Source organism: Apteryx mantelli, chromosome 1 (genome assembly GCF_036417845.1).
Source record: "Apteryx mantelli isolate bAptMan1 chromosome 1, bAptMan1.hap1, whole genome shotgun sequence".
NCBI classification, from domain to species: Eukaryota; Metazoa; Chordata; class Aves; order Apterygiformes; family Apterygidae; genus Apteryx; species Apteryx mantelli.
The window spans coordinates 3,794,112-3,816,179 of record NC_089978.1 but is presented as its reverse complement, the minus strand read 5'-3'; the positions used below and the strand labels follow the sequence as shown (position 1 = coordinate 3,816,179).

The window sequence follows — 22,068 nt, the reverse complement described above, 5'->3', positions numbered from 1 at the left end:
CCGTAACCCCCTGAGAGAGAGAAACTGCTTGGGTAGAGGACAAGCCTCAGAAAGGGCTGAGAGTATGAGTAATAACAGATCCATCCCGTGGGCAGAAACACAGGACTCCACATCAAAATATTTAGCTCATCATTTCCAAAGCAAAATGACCATAAGAAACCTAACTCTAGCTTAGCTGTTAGTGGGGACAAACGTAACTATGACGTTTTAAAAAAGTGATGAGATTTGAGGAATACTGGTTAAAAATATATGCAAATCATTTTTATTGTCATTAAGGATAAGGGCGAAGAGAGAGCAGAATTTTTGCTGCTGCTTTTGGTCACCTTATCTGACATTGACTCCTTCTACAGTGGGTGAAGAGAGAAAAGTGTGACCAGAAGGTGATTTGTGGCTCCTGGTCTCTTTATGGACCCCAGGGTTTTAACACTGGCACCTCCATGAAGTGCTTCAAGTCAGGTGGGGAAACTCCTAGTCCCAATTCCCATCTCTGCTTCCCGCCCAAGTCCTTGGAAAAGTCAGTCAGGACAGTATCACTTGAACCAGAGAGATACTTTAGGGCACCTAATGACTTTGCAGAGCTGGGTCTTGGTGTATCTGTGTTCCCAGCCTGGTGACCGGGTCGTTTTCCCACCTCGCGGGAGTGCTGAAGGTGGCAGAGCACCAAGATATTTTGATAGCAGGAGCCACACACGGTGAGCTGGACAGACCTACTTAATTAATTAGTGGAGCAATCACAGCTTACCTCTTATATGCCTTTATTGTACTTTAATACAAAGAATCACCTGTTCTGCTCTACATCCTGCGTTTTCTCCTCCTCTTCAGCCTTTGCATCCAGTTCTTGCCGCTATTTGGAGCAACCCTACCCTTCACAGAGGGCAGAGCCACTGAAGCAGCTTACGTGGGTGGAATAGCTACCTCGAATGGCTGTGGCTTCTCAATGCGGAGCGGCTGGTGTTTCCTGTTGACGGTGGGGCTCATTGCACGCAGAGGCATTCAGTCTTCTTTCAGTGTCTCGGCAGTTCTGGGGGAGTCATTGAAAACAGGCTCTGTCACCAAAGCAGTGAGCACAAAGGCTGCTGGCCACAGCCCAGGCATGCTTCTGAAGCCCCTTTCTGCAGAGATTAATGGAAACCCAAAAGGGAGACCCAGCACAGACTGTCAATGACCAGCATTTTGCCAAGTCTGGGCTGGATGGGGGCCCAGTTAACCTTCCCATGCGGAGGACTGGGGCACCCTCATTTTGGTACCCTGGGCCAGCTCCGCGGGACAAAAACTACCTTACTACCTTCCTCAGTGATGTTATGTGTGGTAACCCCTGCCTACTTGTGCTGTACCATCCTTGGGGACAGCCCCTACTTCAACCATCCCATCTGCAGCTAGTGGCATATTGGGGTAAGTTGCTCGTGCCAAGTTTGTAGCAGAGCAGTGCTGCAAGCCCAGTATCTGGTTGAGAAAAGTGGCTCCTTCAAGCCATCTTACTTCTCTCCTCTATGCTCCAGCTCAGAGCTGTGTGCTATGCTCTGTGCTGGAGGGTTCATTTTTGGGTGGCCTTCTTTAAGCAATGCTTGCACTTCATGCACCAACTCATGATTGCTCTGTAGCAAGGCACCAAGTCCCTCACTCTCCGTTCAGGAGAAGCTGCCCTTTTTTCTGCATCATTTTTCAAGTGAAGCCTTCTAAATTTTGATCATCTCCTAGACTAAGGCTGTTAAATCAACCTTTCTTATTCTTCTTGTTATCCAAGGCACACTTAATCCTGGGGGAGGGAGGATGACAGTTTAAGCTTCAAAGAGCATCTAAACTGTCTCAGTGTAAACATTTGCTTTACAAACTAATACATATTCAGCTAAAGTTGAAGTGTTCAAATTGAACAAAAAGTTCAAAATTTCAAGCTGAAGTGTTCAGGACTTTTAGGTCACTCAGCTTTGTCTGGTGTTTGCACGCCTAGGAACATCTTTTTTTTCTCTGCTTTGCAATTCTACCTTCTCAGTCTACCTTCTGATATTGCATGGACCACAGGGTGAAAAATAGTATATAGCCCAGAGGACTTCAGCTGCTGCCTAGTCCTGAGCCTAGTGACTTGAGAAAGCTCTCTTTGCATTCAGGCACAAGCTCTGTCAGGAGAGCCATCTCAGCACTTTTGAGATGAAGCAGATGGGAACCAACATGTGAAGCCCAACAGCTGGACAACCCCTCTTGTGTCTACTCACATAACTCAATGCTTGCACCCATGAAGAGCTGCTATGTGTGCATGGGTCCTAAAACTAGGATTCAACCCTTATCGCTCCAAACTGGAAAACATCTTACTCCACATGAAATGGGAATTTGCAGCCAGATACTGGGTATGAATCACCTTGATGGTCCCACCATTATTTGAAAGTAATAAAAAATGAAACCAGTCACATCAAACTTACAATAAATCTGACACAGTTCCCCCCTCCGCTTTCTTCTTACAGGAATATTTAAGGCTAGAGAGACAGCCAGGGTAGCTGTTATTATCTCTGCCCACCAGTTCCCAGCTGGCTATTGTGACCCTTAATCTGAATTAATCAGCGCTAGCTCATCCTTTCAGATGGGGCTTGCATCCCTGAGCAGTGGTGTCCTGCGATGCTATCATCTCCTGCCAGCTGAACAGCTAAATGCAAAGACAAGTTCAACATCTCCAGGGGCTGCAGCATGGCAATGCCCTGCCACATCCATGATGGAGAGGAGTTTTTTTCAGCTCTGTACATTAAAAACAATAATTGCCATATGTGTAAATAAGCTGGATTCATTAGAGCAAGCATATGCAATACACCTGAAATGATAGGACAGGTAGAAACAGCAGTGAGCAAAATAGCCCCAGCCGAGGGAATGGCACTGGGTAAGGGATATATGTCAGAAGGCCAAGCCAGTGTGTCAAGCCAAAACTAGTGAAGGAAAATCTGGGCTTGAGAGATTGAAAGGGCATCCTGAGGAGAGAGAACAGGAAATAGTTTCTATGACCAGTGCTTGTTTCACAGGATAGGACACACTGTGGGTCCTTGCACAAGGTCCTTATCATCTCCAAGTTCAGGTTCTCCAGATTCAAGTTCTTGAGCGGAGGCTGCAACAATGTGTGGGAGCTCTAGGTAGATGGTGAATCAGCAGCAGTCTTAAAGGTGATCTCTGTCTGGCTTTGTGGAAGTCATTGGTGTGCTTAGCTCAGCCACAGTCCACAGCAAAACAGTGGGGAGCTGTCATCTCCCATGGATGAGCGCTGTCCTTGCTCAGCGTGCCAAGGGATGGAGAGCACATGAAAAGCTTTGCTTCGCTCTACCTCTGTGCTGCATTTTGCAGAGAGCACTGGGTGGTGAAAAATACTCCCTGAGGTGACTGTTGCAAAATCTTGAGGGCTCTGACCTCCTGCCAAAGCACAGATTAATGAACTTTCTGTGATGCCTTGGTGATAGACCAGAGATGGAGGCAGATGGTTTCACTCCATGGACAGCAGGCTCAAACCTTCTTTGAGACAAGGGCTATAATCACTCCTTCTAGCCCAAAGCATTCACTGTGGACTCTCAGGACATTCATCACTAAGGGATGACAGCCCAGCATGAGCGTATTACATAGCTCCAGTTTTTGTCATGTTAGGTCAGAGCAGTACAGCAAACTCACAGGACAGGAGGGAGTTATTACTCAGTTCTCATCCTATCATCACAAACCTGCTGCATAACCTTTGGGAACACTCTCAGTGCCTCCCTCCTTTGTCTGTCCCCATGTCATACAGACCGTGAGGTCCTCAGGACACGAACACGGTGTACCTCCATGGTTTTAACATCAAAAAGGACCATTAGATCCTCTGTCATTATTCCTATAGGCTTGATAATTCATGCTGAACTAAAATATCTCTTCCAAAAAGGCATCCAGTCTTGACTTGAGGGATTTTCAGGGTAGGGGAGAGGGTTCCTCTTTTTGCCTCCTGAAGGTTAGATCTCTACCTCAAAGCAGTCATCAAGGTCTCTCTCAAGTCCATGGAGAGTGAGAGGCAGCTCCAAAGGACCACTCATCCCATTCCAAGACACATATCTAACATAAGGGGCTTGACTTACTCTTTGAAGAGACCTCTTTTCCCTAGTGATTTTGGAGGAGATCCCAGTTTCTGTCTTTGATGAGGACACCTGATTTTCTGATGGATGAAGCTGAAGGTTACGAATCTCAGCCCAGTTACATAAACCCCCAATTAGATTTATATAGCTTGATCTTCCCACTATCAGTTTTCGTTCTCTGTGGAACTAAAAAACCCAGCAGTGTATGGAAAGGTACCCATATGACATCAGGTCATCAAGACTTCATATTAAACATACCTCTGCCTTTCTTCTGCTGAATTTCACAGACTGAGCACTCTGTGCTTCTCATCCCACTCCTGAATAACTGTGATGGTTCTTCTGCTCCTGAGGATTTTCACATGCTCTCCCAAGCACAAACTCTAGATCTGTTCCCAATGTCCTTTTTCCATCCTACTGATGACACCAACCTGGTACAGCCCTCCTTGTCATCTCCCTCCTCTTATATCCGAGTATCATATCTCTGATAGCAACCTCACACAGGAAACCATCTCAGCTACTTTTCCATTCTGGCCCCAAATCCATTTCTAAATGCTGTTCCACAGGATCCTTCTTCAGATCTGGGTGACATTTGTTTCTTGCCTCTATGAAGAAGGCATTTTTTGACTAGGTAGCCAAGGTTACCAAGCAATCCATCTTGTTCTCCACAGCAACCCTGTCTTCCAGGTTATTTATCATTCTTCTAGTCTGTGTGTCATGGACAAATATTATCAGTCCCTGCAGGTCTTGCCATCTGCATCATCCATGTGATTTCTTCCCTAAAGCTTTTTCTTCCCTGTGGTTCACACCCAAAATACAAACATAGTAAAAATAAAACTACTGCTGAGACAATCAACAGGAAAACCAAAAAGATGGAGTGAGGAAGGGATGTTTTCAATACTATTTGAAAATGACTGAGAGTTACTGTTTTAGAGTGCAAAAAAAGTCATTTATTGCATACTTAAAAGCTTAAATACATAAAGCTGAATGACTGCACATGATTTACAGATGATCACTACTTTCTTCTACATCTTTTGCTATATAGACCTCCCACAGCAAGTCCGTGTCTTACTATAAACACAGAGAGGCAGTGCTTTACATGTGGTCTAGCAAAAGTCTTCTCCAAAGCCTGGAGTAGATTGTAGCAACAGGCAGTTTCATGTTCTTCTGACACATCAAGAACAAAAATCACGGAAGACAACTAATCTTTCACTTTCTCTGAAGATGCTCTTTCCATGACACCAAAATATCAATAAAGGTTTCCCAGCTCTTCAGCTGAGTTTGACGGATCCAGGCACCTTCACTACCTTGATTTGGCCATGACCTCATATTACATTTAACGATACCATCCTTTGCAGACCAATAGCAGTACCTCGAGGTTCTTACCTGCTTTGAGTGCCAACTCAGGTATCCCAGTCAGAGGCCAAAACCCAGTCCTCAAGCCTTTCTGCTGTTCTCGAGGATGGTGCTCCCAACACTCTTCTGATGCTCCATCAGCATTTTTTGGAATGCCATGAAACAATATACACAAATGAAAGATAAGCAGTCAAAAAATTCCTGCAGCAAAAGCACTTAGAAGTCGATGGAAATGTTTATTTCTAAAAATAACAAGTTAAATTCCTTCCCTACCCCTCCCCTGCATGCCCACAGCTCACAGCCATTACAAAACACAAACACAGTTCAGTAGTACAGTGAATATCAGGACCAAGGTGAACATTTTAGTATCTATGCCACAACTTCCAGCACCGTGTAACACCTATTGCAACACACCACACATGTCAAAAGCACATGGGAAAACTGACCTGAACATCTCATACTGAATCTACCCTTTCAAGTATGTTTATTTCTACAGGACTAAAGTGTGAAGTACAGCAAGAGACTCATAGGAGGCATTAGAAAAATCAGAAAAGACTCTGGAAAAAGAAGTTGCAAAAAGAACAACAGTTCTGTGTTGTGACAATGTGAGTTTTCCTCACGAGGCTTTATTTGTCACTGGAATGAAACCACAAACTTATGAATGTTTCCTCAAAAAAAAGAAAAAAAAAAAAAAAAGCATAGTGAATTGTCTCTAGCGCACATATCTCACCAGATGGTTAAAGCACCATCCTAAGACAAGGAAAACCCAGGTCCAAAAGTCTATCGCCCAAGTCTTCCAAATTCCAAATCAGGACCCCCCAAAATAAGACTATAAAGCACAAGAGTCAATGAGTTTCCCTTTTAGAAACCTCTTTCAAACATTTTAGGCTTAGCCCAAGCAAGACTCCCTCAGGGATGCTTCAGCCAGGTGTAAAAGTAAAGGTGTGTTTACCCAGCAAGGTACCAGTGCAACTGGAAAACTGCTCCCTTTTCCTAGCAAGGCTATTGCTATGTCCAGATATATTACAATGCTCTTTACAAGAACAAGAGCACAAAGGTCTGTCAATGGCCAAACAGGCTATGGTTGTGTTTATAGCCCTATTCTAAATACTTTAGGAGAACCATGCCTTTCATAAGGGCTGATTTCTCACACTGATGACCCTCCTCAGCTGAGCAGAGTTCATTCAGTACATGCACTTGAAAGGTCTAGTTGCACCCATTTTCTTGAAACACCAGCAGGGTTTTCCAAAGTGCAGTCCACATGGAAGGAGATGATAATGGGACAGTCTGTGAATGAAGAACCTACTTGGCCAGACAGAGTAGGGGTTGTGAGGTGGAGATACTGCGTCCCAATCAATACAGTTTGAAGGGGCCTCCACACCAAAGAAAGAGGCGAATTGCTTAAGGCTCGAGGGAGCAGTAAGAGCGGCAGAACCTCTCAGGGCAGATGTGTCGTGCCTTGTGGTCTTCAGGGGATCAGACTGTAGGAGAATCAAGGTGTCTGGCCTAAACTCCACCACACCATGGGTTGATGGGCAAATGCTTTTCCTCTCTACTGAAGTAACCATTCCCACCAAAGACCTAAATGTGATAGCAAATAAAACTTCTTTTCACCAGCATGAACTTCCTTCTCTATCCTCAGGGTAATAACCTATACCAGCACTGAATCTCCTTTATATTGCTCAAAGGACACATTGTGCTACTAATGACCTGATAAAAGAGTTAACCCACATGCACAAGCCTTAAGGAGAATTTGAGGCTGAGAACATAAATAGTGTAACTTTTTAGACAAAATCGCCACCATAACCCCGAAACATTTCAAACTTGACTATAAGGAGTACAAGGTACGATCCCTGCAATAAAATACTTTGCTCTTCACTTGAACAATGGAAAAACATGCACTTCCTTATCAGAGAAAGAGATCAGCTTGCTAGGTTCCAGCCATTTTGGCTCCTGTCAGCAGTGATTTCTTTTTGCCATGTTTTACAGGTGATCATGATATCATCATGAAGAACTTCTTAGATCTCACAGAAGACATAAGTATAGGTCAACTAAAGAGGACCAGATAAAAAATCAGCTCTATGTGGGGAAGCAGGAGATAATATGAGGCTTAAGATAATTAAATGGCCCTGAAAAGGGAAGTATCTGGGCCAATATTCATAGTAGTTTCCTCTGCTTAAGAAAGAGGTCACCATTGGGTTGAGGGAAGGAAGGTACAGAGGGAACAGCAGCCAGCCAGCAGCATGCTGTTAGAGGGGTGCACCCCACAATGTACAAGTAATGGGAGTTTAAGAGACCCCACTCTACATTTGGCGGTAACCAAGTTCCTAAATGATCAACATGTACATTTACATGGACCCGTCCAAAATTACCGATTCTAGTCCTGGACTAAAGACATTGACATCAAAAGCTATGGCTGTTCTACCAAACTTGATGTGTTCAGGATCATTTCTAGACCCTGAGACCACCTGGCCTGGAACAACGCAGTCTGTGCTATCAAACTCACCCTCCAAATGGGCTACCCCCAGCTGCACATGGAGAACACTCTGGACCATGACAGCTCCTGAACCGCGCCTGGGAACTGTGTGGAAAAGTCAGAGCTGACACAGGCGAAAGCTGTGCCAAGAACCATTCTAAGAGCAGGGTAGATGTTTGGGCTGTCGGGGACTCTGTATCCAATTTGTTAAATATTATTTTCCTATTTGCCAGCATACTCTGGAGCCAAACTGAGCCAGATGCAATTCTGCGGCTACCATGCTTCAGTTCTTCATGCCACTGTTGCTATGTAAGTGATGGCTAACTTCTACACATTAATATTCCCCCACCTCTGCTCTCCAAAGAAGGAACTCTTGGCTACACAATTCACTTTTCCTCTCAATGACAAAGACATAGTGAGACAACAGTCCAACCACAAAACACATACGAAAAGAAACAGCACTCTGTGCTATAGGGGGATAGAAGAAAACCTTTTACATGTGCAAAATGGAGTCAGAGCATGCACTATTTAACCAGGCATTTAGGGATTTAGCACAGAAATTTTCTTGGAATATCAACTTTGAAGTCTCAACCTCAGCCTTCCACTGTCAATGGGACTAATAGTTTGTGGCTGTCAACCACTATCTAGGTCAGCGCCGTGGTTTGAAAAAGGGCTCTATAGAGCTAAATGCGCAAATATCTGATAGCTTTAGCTAGAGAACTGGATTCTGTAACTGTGACTGCAGCAGCCTCAGAAGTCAGAGACCAGCAGAATACATGTCGTTGTAGGACAGCGAGACTTTGTTTCCAACATAGCAGAAAACCATAATCTACAGTCAGGAAAACCTATGTAAAGATCAGATTCAGCAGTTTCAAGGGTGCAATGATACTTGAATCCTACTGTTGCAAGGTCCATAGTGCATCTTTCACACAGCTCAGCACCCTTCCCTCCTCTCACTTAGATCAACATCAAAAGCATTGGTGTCATCAGGCCTGCAAAAACAAAACAGAGGTTGGTCAGGGCCTGGCTGGAGCGCATCTGCTTCAATGGCTAGTATTGCCCTTCCTCACAGAGGAAGAGGAGGCGGGCTGTCCATCCACACGCTGGGTGGCCACTGTCTCAAGGGCAGGCTCTGGCTGGGAGGTGGACGCAGTAGAAGCCCCGCGGTCATCTGTTCATGCGCTGCAGGATGGTCACACAGCCGTGATAACTGGTACAGCGCTGCAGTGGAGGCTGCTGCTCCACACTCCCCGTTACCGGGTCGAAAGTGAATGCTTTGTCCGTGCCTTCCCCGTTCTCGTCTCGGCCACCCAGGATGTAGATCTTCCCTCCGCACACTGTCAGGCCACAGCTCTCCTGGAAAGGAGAAGAAAAGCCCAAGAGTTGAGGAACAGCCCTCCGGCTTTATGCAGTGGGGCTGAGCAGGGGAACAAGTCATTGCAATGGGCTCAACTCTCACCTGTCCAGCAAAAGGGAGGGAAGGTAGGTAGGAAAAGTGGGGTCCAGCTCTTGGGAACTGTGGGTTTTTGGGGAACTACTTCATCATGACGTTTGGGGATCATTACTTTTCCTCTGATTCACAGTGATATTAGATGCCACTACCTTACTCTTTCAGCAAGAATTTAGGCATTTGAAATGCCTCAAGCTGGCAATATGACATTTACTGTTTCTGGCAGTTGGCCAGACATAGCACAGACTCATGAGCAAGCTAACAGCCCAGAAAACCAGTCAGCACCTCCCTGAAAGGAGTCGCTTGTAAGAATGCACTGGCATTGGCATGGCATTGGCACAGAGGAAAGGTTCAGAGCTTCTTTCTAAAAAATTTTCCTTACCAGCGGTCCAGGGAGAGTGGCCACATCTCGCCAACTGTCTTTTCTTGGATCGTAGCTGAAGATTTTACTGAGGAGTCCACCTACAACATAAATGATGTTGTCCAAGCACACAGCACTGATGCACCTCTGGTAAAAAGGGGTAGGGGACAAGAGTGTCCACTTGTTCTCCTCTGGATCATAACACTGGACCTGGGAGGAGAAACACAGCTATTGGAACATAAATTTCCCTTGTCTCCATGCTTGGATGAAATTGCTGTTCGCTATAATTAAAAGTGCACAGTGACAGAACCGCAAATGGGAGCTTCAGCACCCAGAGACCAGTGCGCAACCGACTCTACTGAAACCATGCCTAACGTACAACAAACTCCTGACACCTTTCCTTTACCCTCTCCAGTCTCACTGGCTTCCCTTTAAATCTATGACTTATCCTAATCCCAGAAGATGTGAAGAACATGTAATGCCTTCCTTTTATGCAGCTGCCTTTTTTTGAAGACTTACGCTCACTCCCTTTTAGCTTAGGCAACCCCATTTCTCTCTGCATTGCCTAGTGGACCAAGTTTTCTTGGTCTCTGTCCATTTTTGATGTTCCTTTCTGGCCTTTCTTTCAAACCTCTTTCTCAAAGCGCAATGCCGGAAACTAGACCTACACTAAGCTACCTCCTGCTCCTGAGCTGGCTAAAGGCTTATTTTGCATGTCTCAGTCCTGTTTCTACACTACTGTCACCCTCATACCCTCCTGCCAGCAATACCTTGTCTGTGTTTGCGCTGTCGTCCACAGCACCACCCAGCACATACAGTTTGTTGAGGCAGGAGACCACGGCTGCTGAGCTCACGGCTTGAGGCAGCGGGGCCAAGGTCGACCAGCTGTTGGAGAAGGTGTCATAGCACTCCACACTGGAGAGGCGGTAAAAACCATCAAACCCTCCCACAGCATAGATCTGCCACAAAAGGAGCAAAAGCAAACCAATTAGAAAGTCACGGACTCGCCTAATGGGCTGTGCTGCCACAGAGTACATGGGGTAAGGCTAAGACGTCCAGAAGGACAGACACCAAGCCAAGGTAAAACCTTCTCCTTGAATCGGCAGCCAGATATATCAGTTTTAAATGCCCCACACTGCATAGTTTTCACCCAAAAACTACACAGCCAATTGCAGAAGTCTTGCAGCATCCCATGGTAGGTCTTATTGCTACAAGTTTCAGATTTCATTTGTCGCTATTTCAGGTGACAACACAAAACCAAACTGAAAACAGTGACACCTTGATTACATCCCAGTTGTTCTCCCATCAAAATCATCTCTAAATGACCCAGAGGACAAACAAATAGTGACAGCTTCTTATTATATTGGGCAGTGGGAGACGTGGAGGACAGTGCTCCATATGACTTCTTCCAAAAATCAGGCCAGTGCCTACCTTGCCCTGAAGCGTTGCCATTTTGTGCCTCCATCGGCCTTTCTGCAGACACGCAACCTTGATCCAGACGTTCAGCTGGGAGCTTAGCACCCAAACATCATTGCTGCTGATGTGTCCCCCTGAAAATCAGAGGGATGGAGGGCTGGTGGGATCCCAAGGACAGTCCCATCACCTCACTGCACCACAATAAGGCATAGCTCCTCCATGCAACAGAACAACCTAGACCAGAATATGGTTATTGGGAAGCCAGCTAGTACCCTGCTGGGAACCCACAGGACCTTCCCCCTTCCAAAATGAATGTTATATTTTACAGCAGTCTCTAGCCAAAGGTTCAGCTGTTTGGCAGTCAAACATACGCACACACTCTCAGTGTGAATTAAGAAAGCTTGTGCACAATTCCTTTAGCTATTGATAGCCAGGTGTCCACGCTCCTTATTTCTACTGTAACCAGGCCTGAAGATTGTCTGGGCCCTTACAAAGCTGGTTAAGGACAACTTGTTCACCATAAGCCCGTTTTAGGGTTTTCTTGTAATGTTCCTCTCCGCAGGGACTTGGTGGTTGTGTAAACTCAGCCTCCCAAGGGAGATATCCTCTGAATTTCAAGGCACTTATTACACTTCACCCTTCCTTACTCAGAATACATCTGACGGGCATTATATTTTAAATGAGCAGCAGACAGGAAACCCTATTGTTAAAGAAAACCCTATCTGGCTGCACACACCAAATCCAGCTCATTGTAGAGCCAAACACTTGACAGATGCCTAGAAAAGCGGGAGGGAAATATTATCAACACTTCCATCCTCCCACAAAGGTGAAATTGTTCCTTGGGACATCCAAATCCAAACCACATAAAAATAAGCTTCGCCAAGAAGAAACGATTTTGCTACCAAGCTGGGATGCACATGAATAAGGCCCCAGTGAACAGACCTGAGGCATGGCTGTCCAAGCGGAGGTCTCATTGCTCTTCTTCCTAACCAGGAAGGGACCAGCTTGCCCATGGCATCTCACCTGATATGTACACATCGTTTTTCAGTGTGCAGGCAGCAAACTCTGACTTGGTATAGCCGGGCACACTGGAGAGGGCTGTCCATTGCCTGCTCTTTGGATGATAGAGGTCTGTGAAGGGTAGCTTCAGAAGGCCTTTCTTATCGCAGCCCCCAATAATGACGATAACTTCTGCCATCTCCATGAACCTAGACCAAGAGAGGCATGGGTGAGTCCATGGGTCAGGCCACTCCGTTCTGCCATCCCCACCAGCCCATCTAGGATCCTAGCAGCACAGCCCAGTGGGTAGAGCAGGCTCCTTTCCTGCATACGCTACTGATTTTCTAAGGCAAGTCTTTTCACTCTGCACCTTCCCTCCTGGCTGCATGTGCAAATTAAAGGCATCTCTCGGTTTGTGTGGGAAGGGGTCCAAACTGCAGATGGAAGGAGAGGGACCTTTAAAAGCCCTTCACGAGATTGGCTTCTGCCACTCGCCCTCCCCCTTTCCGCGCAATCAAGCCTAATCCTCAACGCACAGCCACGAGCGTGGAAAGCCTTTCCTGGCAGATGGCCTGTGACAAGCTCCCTGCCTGGAGAGAGAAGTGTTTCCAGGAAATTTCACTCTCTCCAGCCGTAATAGCAGCAAGCAGATGAGACAGACAGCAGGGAAAGGAAAATTCTGCCAGCTAGTACGTGGCAAGAGAGGAACAACTCTGCAGGAGGGAAGGAGAGAGGAAGGAGGAGAGTGAGAGGGGATTTGAAAGACTGCGGGACAATCCTGGGCCCTGCCATGGTTTGAGACAATTCACTTATGGCCAAAGCTATAAAAGGACGGAGGTAAAATGTGACCACGGAGGGTGGCATTTACTCCCATCAATTTTAGCTGTCTACCTCCTTGAGCTGGTCACCACAGACCCTTTTATGGAGCAGTTCTTTATATAATGGCCTGTTGTGGCATTCAGCACAGAGAAGACCCTGCTTCAAGCCTCGCCTTGGCTTGAGAGGATTCACATCACCTCTTCCCCTCTGCCACAACAACGTCCTACATACCAGGGTGGGACTTCTGAGGTGCTTTGGGGCAACCTTCAGCCTTCTATCAAGGCCACTCCACTGAGAGGTCAAAATGTCTGGATTCCTTGGGCTGAAGGGCAGGAGAGCACGAAACTCCTGAACCTTAATTCCTGACACCTTGCAGCAAAGTTTGTGAGCTAGGCACGGTTCTGATGGCCAGGAGGAGTCAGACTGTGTCTGAGTCTTTCTGCTAACAGACAGCCTGGGGATACCAGGGGAAACACCAAAAGAGGCAAAATAAGAGTAGACCAGTGGCAGAGCTGGGAATAGAAATCACGTCTGAGCCCAATGCTCTACCCATTGGTGAACTCAGCCAGAAAGAAAGAGCTACAAACATGTCTGCCTGCCCACAGGTTGGACATGCATTTGGATGGCATCACTGCACACCCAGTGCAGCGTGTTCAGAGCACATCTTGCTAACAAATGTTTTGCACGCATTAATGTAAACTTCACAAGAGCCCTTTAAGCCAAGCAGCTATCTCCAGTGCCTCCATTTGGGAAGCAGGGAGGTCGCAAGTGAGTCAAGCTGAGCAAGGCCTGTGCTGACAGGAGTGAGTACTATGAAGAGAAGAGCTGATTAGTGCAGGCTGGGGCTGAAGGACCTTCAGTGAGAGGTATTTCACACTGGCTACTACAACAGGAGAGCTGCTAAGGCACTTTAATCTCTTATTTAAGCATCAAATTGCCCAAATGCAGCTACAGGGTTTCCAGTACTATTTGAGTCAGAGTAGTAGAGTCACTTCATGATAGGTCATAGTCTTGTGAGTCTTTCCACGGGTCAGGGCTCAGGGCAGGCACCTGAATAGCTTTGCAAGAGCCAGATGAAAAAGAATAGTTTGGCTCTGAGCTAAGGTGACAAGCCTCAATGTCACCATGCTGCCTGGTGTTTCTTCATGGTGACTTTAGCACTCCTGGCTGCAAGAACATGGCCCAGGGATACCTAATTTGGTTCTGTGGGGAGCCAAGGTCTAGCACGACTCATCAACTTGTGCCCATGTTATAAAAAAGCTTCTGTGCTGCTTCATGACCTAAGCTGACTTGAGGAGTTGGAAAACCACATTCGCCTAAGCTGATCACTGCGAGGCTGCAGATGTGGCTGTGTTCTCATCTGCCTCCATGGCCAATTGCTACCATTCCTTTCTGTCCAGGAAGAAAAAAATAGCAGAAACATGACCTCTTCCTTTATGCTTTAATTTAAAACGTAAATAGCTTTTTTACCTGCTCTGCAGTTTGAAAAAGATAAAAATTGTTTCCAAAAAAAAATCACCAAAATTGCCTTATCCTGTCACAAATTAATATTTTGGAATAAATTTCACATCAAAACACAGATTTCAAAAGTACAAGATTGTTTGCCTCCTCTTTATAGCACTGTGAGCGTCAAGTGACCTCCAGTAGCATGACTGCTCTCAGAAAGAAACTTTCCCTGTGCTCTAAGCAGAATTGCAAAAGCACAAGAAAGGCAAGGTTCCTCTCTGACACTGAGCCAGAGTCACTACAGTACCAGGGGCCAAAGTACCTCATTCATTCCTGCTGTAAAGCTAAGTTCCTCATATTAACATGCTGCTAAAGGGAGAGGTTTCATAAGAGATGTGAAAGAATGTCTTAAGTCAGAAAACCTAGAAAAACCCAAGAGCCCTCCGCTCATGAACTTAGGCCATGTAGGTCTAGGGAAGAAGATGCTGGTTTTTACCTTCTGGGCCTTGATCGCAAAGAGCTGACCTCATTCCCAAGGATGTAGTACTTGCGTGCCTCATGCAGTAGAGGAATGCACTCCTTTGAGTCCTGGATGAGCCCATCCATTTCCACCTTCTCCAAGAAGTATGTGGGGTCGAGTAGAGGCAGACGCACATGCTCAAGGAGTTCCTTCAATGCTCCCTTCCTGGCAGGTATATCATGCCGTACCCAGCGCATTACTGCTTCAAAGACCACTTCCTCCTTGGGGACCACCAGCTGCTCACTGGAAAGATATTCCACCAGCTCCTTCACCCCCATCTCCAGGAACTCTTCATGACATGACACCTCCACAAAACACTCCAGCATGAACCTCTTGCTCTTCTCTGTCAGGGAAGTGATGGAGAATGAATCAGCAAACTTCATGATGCCCAGGCAATTGCATGGGTGAAGCTGACCTTCGAGGAAGGTGACACAAGCATCTCTGAGCTTGGAGATCTGCAGCAAGTCAGACAGCTCCAAAATGTCTTCAACATTGTCCTCCTGAATGATGATATTCCCCCCATACATATAGTCAAGAAGGAGAGACATGGTGGAAGCAGAAATCTTCTGGATGTTGATGATATCCTGGTGGCCCTCCTTGAGATTGCTACCAAACATGGCCCGGAAATATGTGCTGTTGGCTGACAAAGTGGCACGGTGACAGGGGAATTCTTGTCCATCAATCAACAGCACCACATCTGTAAAGATGCCGCTTTGCCGGTAGGAGTTTAGCGTCTGGAGGATTTGCTCAGCATGGCAGGACCCACTGCAGAGTTTCATGTGCAGCTGTTCTTTGCTTGAGTCCCGAGACGCATTTTCCAGGCTGCTTGTTCTGTAACTTGATTCTTCTTTCATCAGCCGATGCATCCTGATCGAGAAGGAGTGAAGGAGATAAGAGAAGAACAATATGCTTATTAAAATACCTGGCTGCCATATCCAACACCATCATGGTTTTTGGATGTGCCTCAGTGCCTCGAGGAAGTACAGCTTCCAACCAAAATACAACCAGACTCTGCCTCTTCATCCTCACCCCCAGGCTAATCCTCAGCAACAAAATATTTCCTCCAAACCACACCATAACGATGGGCACTAGGGTATTTTCCACCCAAGCCTATTCCACTAGACCAACCTCTTCTTATTTTAGATGTTTTCTCCTTAGGCAGTTGCCCTGCCCAACCTATGCTGTACCTCATGATACCCTGCTGGCACCTTTGTCTACTTTACCTACAATCAATAGACACTGCTTCTCCCTGCGAAGGATAGGAGGGGATATACAGTCATCATGACTGAGGGAGAACGTCACCTTGCAAACCAGAAGTGTCATGGGAACTCCTAAGCCAGCTCTGCAAGGGCACACCCAGCCCAGTAAGGATCCTGAGCTTAGGTGTAAACACATCAGGCTACTAGGTTTCCAGGATCAGCTCAGGTCCAACACCATTATAAGAGAAATGGGACATATAAACCTAGCTTACTCTGTCCAGATGGGCAGTCGGGTTTTCCACTATGTAGTGTCCCCAGCTTTTGATACCCAGCTACAAGAGCTGACTGCACAGAGGATATGTGACTGTTTCCTAAGGTCACGTAGAAAGGTTGTTGTCAGCGAGGGAAACCAAATCGGAGCCTCAAACTAACACCTCAGCATCCTTTCCTTTCTTGCTGACACTTTGCCACTTTTGTTGGCTGTTTTATCCACTCTGCCAAATACAAAAGCTCCGTGGTACAGCCCAGCCCAGAACAATGCAGGATTTTGACTTTTTGTGTCCACCATATTTCCCCAGAAGTCTTATTCCAGGACAAAATCCAGGGGCAAGCATGAGAGACTGAGATTTGCCAAAGGTACTTAAGAAATGACCTGCCCAAAGGCAGGGGCGATGCCTATGTCTGTGTATACCTTTCTGCTAGAGTTGTTCTCTGGGTGACTTTAAAAGTCACATGCTCAGCCAGGAGGCTGTAAACAGCTGCACATCCAAATGGGCAATCCCTGCTCAAACAGGTCAGGGAGGCAGCCAGTTCTCCTGGGAAATGTATCTGGGAGCCCTTACTCCCCTTATCCCTGTGGAGAAGGGTCTCTCCCTGCAGAGGGGATCTGAAAAGGAGAGGAGCATCGTGGCACTGAAATAGTGACAAGAACTGACTATCTCTGACAATAGCAAGTGAACCAGAGACCCCAAACTACAATTTCCAAACCCTCTGCAGCTCCCTCCACAGATCACCCCCGACACTTTGGCTCTGCCACGTTTCCTCCAGTTCTGCCCAAAAGCTGGGTCTGGCCCATCACTGGTGCACAGACCGGCTCCCCGGGGGGGATGAAAGGAGAGAATTGAACCTGGATCCCTGCTCACCTGCCCATCTGCACTCCCGTCTGGACTTTAAATAAGTGGGGCACAGCGACGCCACCACCTGTGTGTTAAAGCAGGGCAGAGACCCAGCACTCTTGGAGAGGACAGTGTCAGTGGAGGCATCCAGCAGAGGACTCTGGGCTCGGGAGTAGACAGAGATGCCTGATCACGGCTCCAGCCTTGGCTGTGCAGGTTTTAGATTGCTTTTCTGAGGCTTGATAACAGCAGAGTGCCTAGTTTTGGAGCTCTTTGGGGCTCAGACCTCCAAAGGTGCTCAGATTCTCCCGTGCTCCAGAGGACACATCCTGGCTGCGCCTTACCCGGGTAGCTGGGTGTAGGACGGACAAGTCTAGTCCTCAGGATCCTCTCCCCACCCCTCCATCCCAAGAAAGCATCACTGTTTCCTTTGTGTCTCCAAAATCCCACAGCAGTGGGGAAAGCAGCTCTGACCCTGTCACAGGGGTGCTGCAGGACTTGAGGAGCAGTCAAAGCAGCATGACAAGCACTACATAAATACCTAAGAAACCCTGGAGGAGTGGGTGAAAGCTCCAGCCGCTCCGAACGCCAATGACAGGCCTTCAGGGCTATGCAGGGAAGGAAAAATGCTCTTAGCCAGACTGAAGTGATTTAGAGAAGTTACAACAAAGACGGGTCTCTAGAGATGCCTTCTGCACACAGCATGGCAAGCTCTGCATTTTGCGGGCGCACGCAGCTCCGGCAAAGACAAACACATCTCTGTCCACACTTCTGTCCCTGACCTGCTCACATTTCCAAGCTATCGGGGTCACCTGCAGCTCCGCACAGCTCGGTGCTGGGAAGAAACAGCTGGGGCTGACCTCCATACAAAGAAACCCCCTGCCACCCTTCCTGGAGTAAGCCAGACACCTTTGCCCAGCTCACAGCCCCCCTGTCTACCCACAGGGCAAGTGATGCCGAGGCTGAAGAGGGATTGAGTTTTCCTCACCATAGGTCACCTCCCCCCGCCCCGGATCACCCTCTCCATCTGAGTCCCACACAGCAGCGATGGTTTTATTTTTCTGGTGATGCTTCCCCAAATGCTAGTGCAAGAAGTCAAATGTTACCTGGCCAGCAGGTCGCGTCCTCCAGGTGGAACCTAGCCAAGCCTCAGCTTCCCTCTCGGAGGGCTCACATTCGTGTTGGGGCTCTGCACGGAGACAGGTCGCCGCTGCAAGGCACACTCAGCCCTTCTCCGGCAATGCTTCGGGAAGCACAAAAGCATCCCCTTTATCCTCGCTGCCAGAGAGGTGGGGGAGAAATCTGCTTTTGTTTCTCCTGAATGACATGCTGGAGAGCTACAGGGCATTAGCCATGCAGCTGTCAATAACAGCCAGCCAGGGAGGAGCCAGGACCCAGGGAAAACCCATAGCAGCTTAGGAAAAAAAATATATTACACCAGGGCAGCTTAAGAGGGCTGAGCCATCTGGAGAGCAAACTGGAGTCCAGGTGGAACGATTCATTTGATAGAGTCTCCGACTTACTGAAAACCACACCAAAGAGGATAAATAAAATACGGCTCTTTGAGCAGAAAGGCACCCGGAGCAGGAACAGACTGGAACAGGGAAGAGCTGCAAAGCCCCTCATTAAAGTGTGGTAATTAGGTCCATGAGGAAGACGAGGACAGAAGGGGAGGTTTGCCCCGTGTGGCTTTCCGCACCCTCTTCTGCAGCCCAATCCCAACAGTTGGCTGGACTTTTAAATGCTCATAGCAGGGATCAAAGGAGCCCTTGGGAAGCCGGTATTTGCTCCACAAAGTAACTGCTGTCCTGAAGACTGACAAAACCCCTAGTGTGACACAGACCACCTTTCCTCTCTTACCCAGTATTATTTCATGATAGGCAGCAGGGAAATATTAGCAATAACCAACCCCTGTGTGTTGTCACTCCGGTGAAACCACCTCTCTGCTGAGGCACCACAGCCACATTTGCTGTCTGGCTCCTTTCTCCTGTCCCATCACCCAGGCACTGGGCACAAGCTGGCATCCTGCTTGCTCCCACCATTTGCATATGAATCGCTGGCAACCTGGAAAGAGCCTGTGGTTTCCCAGCCTGCACAGTGGGCTGGGAGGGCTGGAGGAAGGATTTGTTCTTAGGATCTTCCGCTCAGACAGCGTTGGCACTGCCAGGCGGCACTGGCCAGGACTTCTGCCATAGCCAGGCATGCGCGGAGCTTGGGGTGCCTGGCCATGCAGGGTGGCCTCAGACCTGTTTTTTCTCTATGTAGAGATCGCTGGGAGCTGGGTCACCAGGCCAAACAGCAGCACAGCACCCATGGGACAGGGTCTCCTGAGCATGCGGGAGCATCAGGAACCCTTCAGCGAGCGTGCAAAGCTGTCCTCTCCTTGCAACAGCAGTGCACAGGGCTGCTGATGTGCTCAAAGCCCATCCTCCACTTCAGGCAGGGGGCTGCAGCCACAGAGGAACCAACTAGGAAGATGCTGTAAATACGCAAAGTGACTGCAACGAGAAGGTTTCCTAGGGTGCAGCTGTCCCTGTTGCCCATGTCAAGCCTCCTAGTGAGAAGATTACTACAGCCAGACTACACTGCACTTGGCCCTGGATCTCCCCATGCGATGCCACTGTGCCCCAAAGCGCCTGTCACCATGAGAGAACTGTGCTACAGCCCAGATTGGTGGTGGTCTTGTGTGAAACTAGGGCATTAAGCATCCCAGAGGGCTGCGTGAGCACATGGGAGTTTTTGAAGGGGGTGTCTGCCAGACAGCACTCAAGGAAGGATGCTCTGTGCAGAAGCAAGAGCCCAACCTCTCATCCCCTCCACGTGCCCTGGGTCTCCTCCCAGGGTAGATGCAGACACTGAAAACAGTGCACCATTGCGAGTCCTGCTTCCCTGTAAAATCTCTTCTCTTCGCATTAAAAATGCCCAGCCCTTGGCAGGCAGCCCACAGAAGCCATTAGGTGCAAAGCCACAAGCATTAAAGAGATGCAAAATGGAAATAAGGGATGTTGGTCCAGGAGCTCCAGGAGCCTGCAAGGAAAGCGCAGCGTCTTGACAGGCTGTACTGCTAACTCCAGAGCAAGCAATTGGAAGACCAAGGCTTATGAAAGGAACAGTGTGCATGTGTCAAGAGGAGGAAGGAATAGGAAGGAGAAGGGATGTGGCTAAGCTGAAGAGAAAACGAGGAGAAAAAAGTGGAAGAGACAAGAAGAAAGGTAGGAGAGAGCTGCTGATAAATCAGGTAACTGAGGCCACAGTGAGGAACATTGAGGGATGTGATGACCAGGGCTTAATCACACTGTGGTCTGTACCTCCAAACTCATGCTCCGAGAGAAGAAAACACATCCTGTCCAGGACATCTGTCTATGCAGCCCTGGCACCACCATCCACAGCTCCACCTTGCCATGGAGTGTGTCAAGACACCATCTCAACCAGTTAACAAAAGCAAAGGGTAATCAATAGCATCCAGGAGAACAGACCAAAGCAGGAGACCCAAACAGATAAAGGCGGCAGAGAAGCAACCGAAGCAGAAATGGGCCTCAGGAAGGAGAAGAGGGAGAAAACAAGAGAGGCTTATGAGGAAAAAAACTAGTTTCATCCATTGTCAATACCTGCATTGAGCTCAACGTTCGGTCTAGTGCTCCAGCTGAAGAGACATTGCGTTGCTCTAGGAGCCCAGGAGACAGGGAACCAGCCTTCAATCTCACATCTCCTCTTCCGTTTATATTGCAGCCTGACTTCTCATTTCCAGCTTGAACTTTCCAAGCTCCTAGGTGCTGCACCGCATTAAGGCTTTAGCTGATACCTGAGAGGTCCTTCTTAGGCAGTTGCCTGCATAGGCCTGGGGCATGGTCACATCAGCATCACTTCCCAGACCCCAAGACTACAACTCTACTGGCAAATTTAAAGGGCTGGGAAGGTTCCCAGATACTAGAACTAACTCAGCTGTACCACTAAGCTCTTACAAATGAGGGCAGTTTTGGAGGGGCAGAAAGAGTTAAATGGCATCAAAGTTGGCTGCCCCAAGCCATTTGGGCTCAGTGCCAGCGACTAATCCTCAGTGTTTTTATTTGAATAATATAGATGCAGCCGACACGACTCTCATTTCTCTTCTTTCAACTTTCCAATATCTCTCACTAGGGAACAGCAATGATAGCCCCCAGTTACAGATTACTCAGTACTGGGGGATATCAGGAGCTTTACCCCCTCCCCAAGGGCTATTTTATTTTATTTTTTTACATGCAAACTGTGTGTTCCTGAAGCCAAACTCATGACACATTGCTGACTACCCATCACCAATCAGCGAGATAGATGAAAGGGATTAAAATAAATACTATCAATTAAATGCAACCTTTCACAGGCTGCAGAAAACAGCGACTTAACGATGAAGAATCTATAAGAACTGCCACGCTGGCTCAAACGAGATCCCCTCCTCACCCAAAGCATCCTCTGACTGCAGCTGGGAGCAGATCCTGGAGCACAGTAAAAGAAAGAGAGCAAGCACCAAGCAATATAAATGTTCAGCAAAGAGCTGTCGGGGACTTTCCAAGCTGGAAGTTGCATCTGGACTGCTGTGTTTAATAGCTGCTAATGGGTGCATGAGCCATTTATGCTTCTTTGAACCTGCTCATGCTTTTGGCCTTCATAGCACCCTGGGGCAATGACTTGCATAATGCATGTTAAAAATAAATTGCTTACTCTGGTTTGGTTTAAAACTGCTGCCTGAACAGTTATACGGGCGCATCATTGCCCCCCCCATGGCCACAAGCAGTGAAAATTATTCTATATTTGCTGCTCAAGACACAGCTCTGCAGAGTCATCTCCACCCCACTCAACCGCTTTTCAGCTAC

The 22,068-nt window shown here is 47.5% G+C and overlaps 1 protein-coding gene across 1 annotated transcript; it reads right to left on the bottom strand.

Annotated features, from left to right (window-relative positions):
- Positions 1-9,063: 9,063 nt before the first annotated feature.
- On the bottom strand, positions 9,064-15,773 carry KLHL35 (kelch like family member 35). The gene is made up of 6 exons (XM_013961951.2): positions 14,884-15,773; positions 12,147-12,331; positions 11,139-11,257; positions 10,478-10,666; positions 9,729-9,917; positions 9,064-9,252 (listed from the first exon to the last, which is right to left on the bottom strand). Exons 1-6 carry the CDS (start codon positions 15,771-15,773, stop codon positions 9,064-9,066), a joined length of 1,761 nt encoding a protein of 586 aa, XP_013817405.1.
- Positions 15,774-22,068: the final 6,295 nt, after the last annotated feature.

Excerpts from the sequence above, each read along its gene's own strand:
- KLHL35 (XM_013961951.2), bottom strand. The coding sequence starts at position 15,773 with ATGCATCGGCTGATGAAAGAAGAATCAAGTTACAGAACAAGCAGCCTG. Across the intron at positions 11,258-12,146 it reads AAACGATGTGTACATATCAG|GGGGACACATCAGCAGCAAT; the intron begins GTGAGATGCCAT and ends TCTGATTTTCAG. Across the intron at positions 10,667-11,138 it reads TGGCAACGCTTCAGGGCAAG|ATCTATGCTGTGGGAGGGTT; the intron begins GTAGGCACTGGC and ends CTTTTGTGGCAG.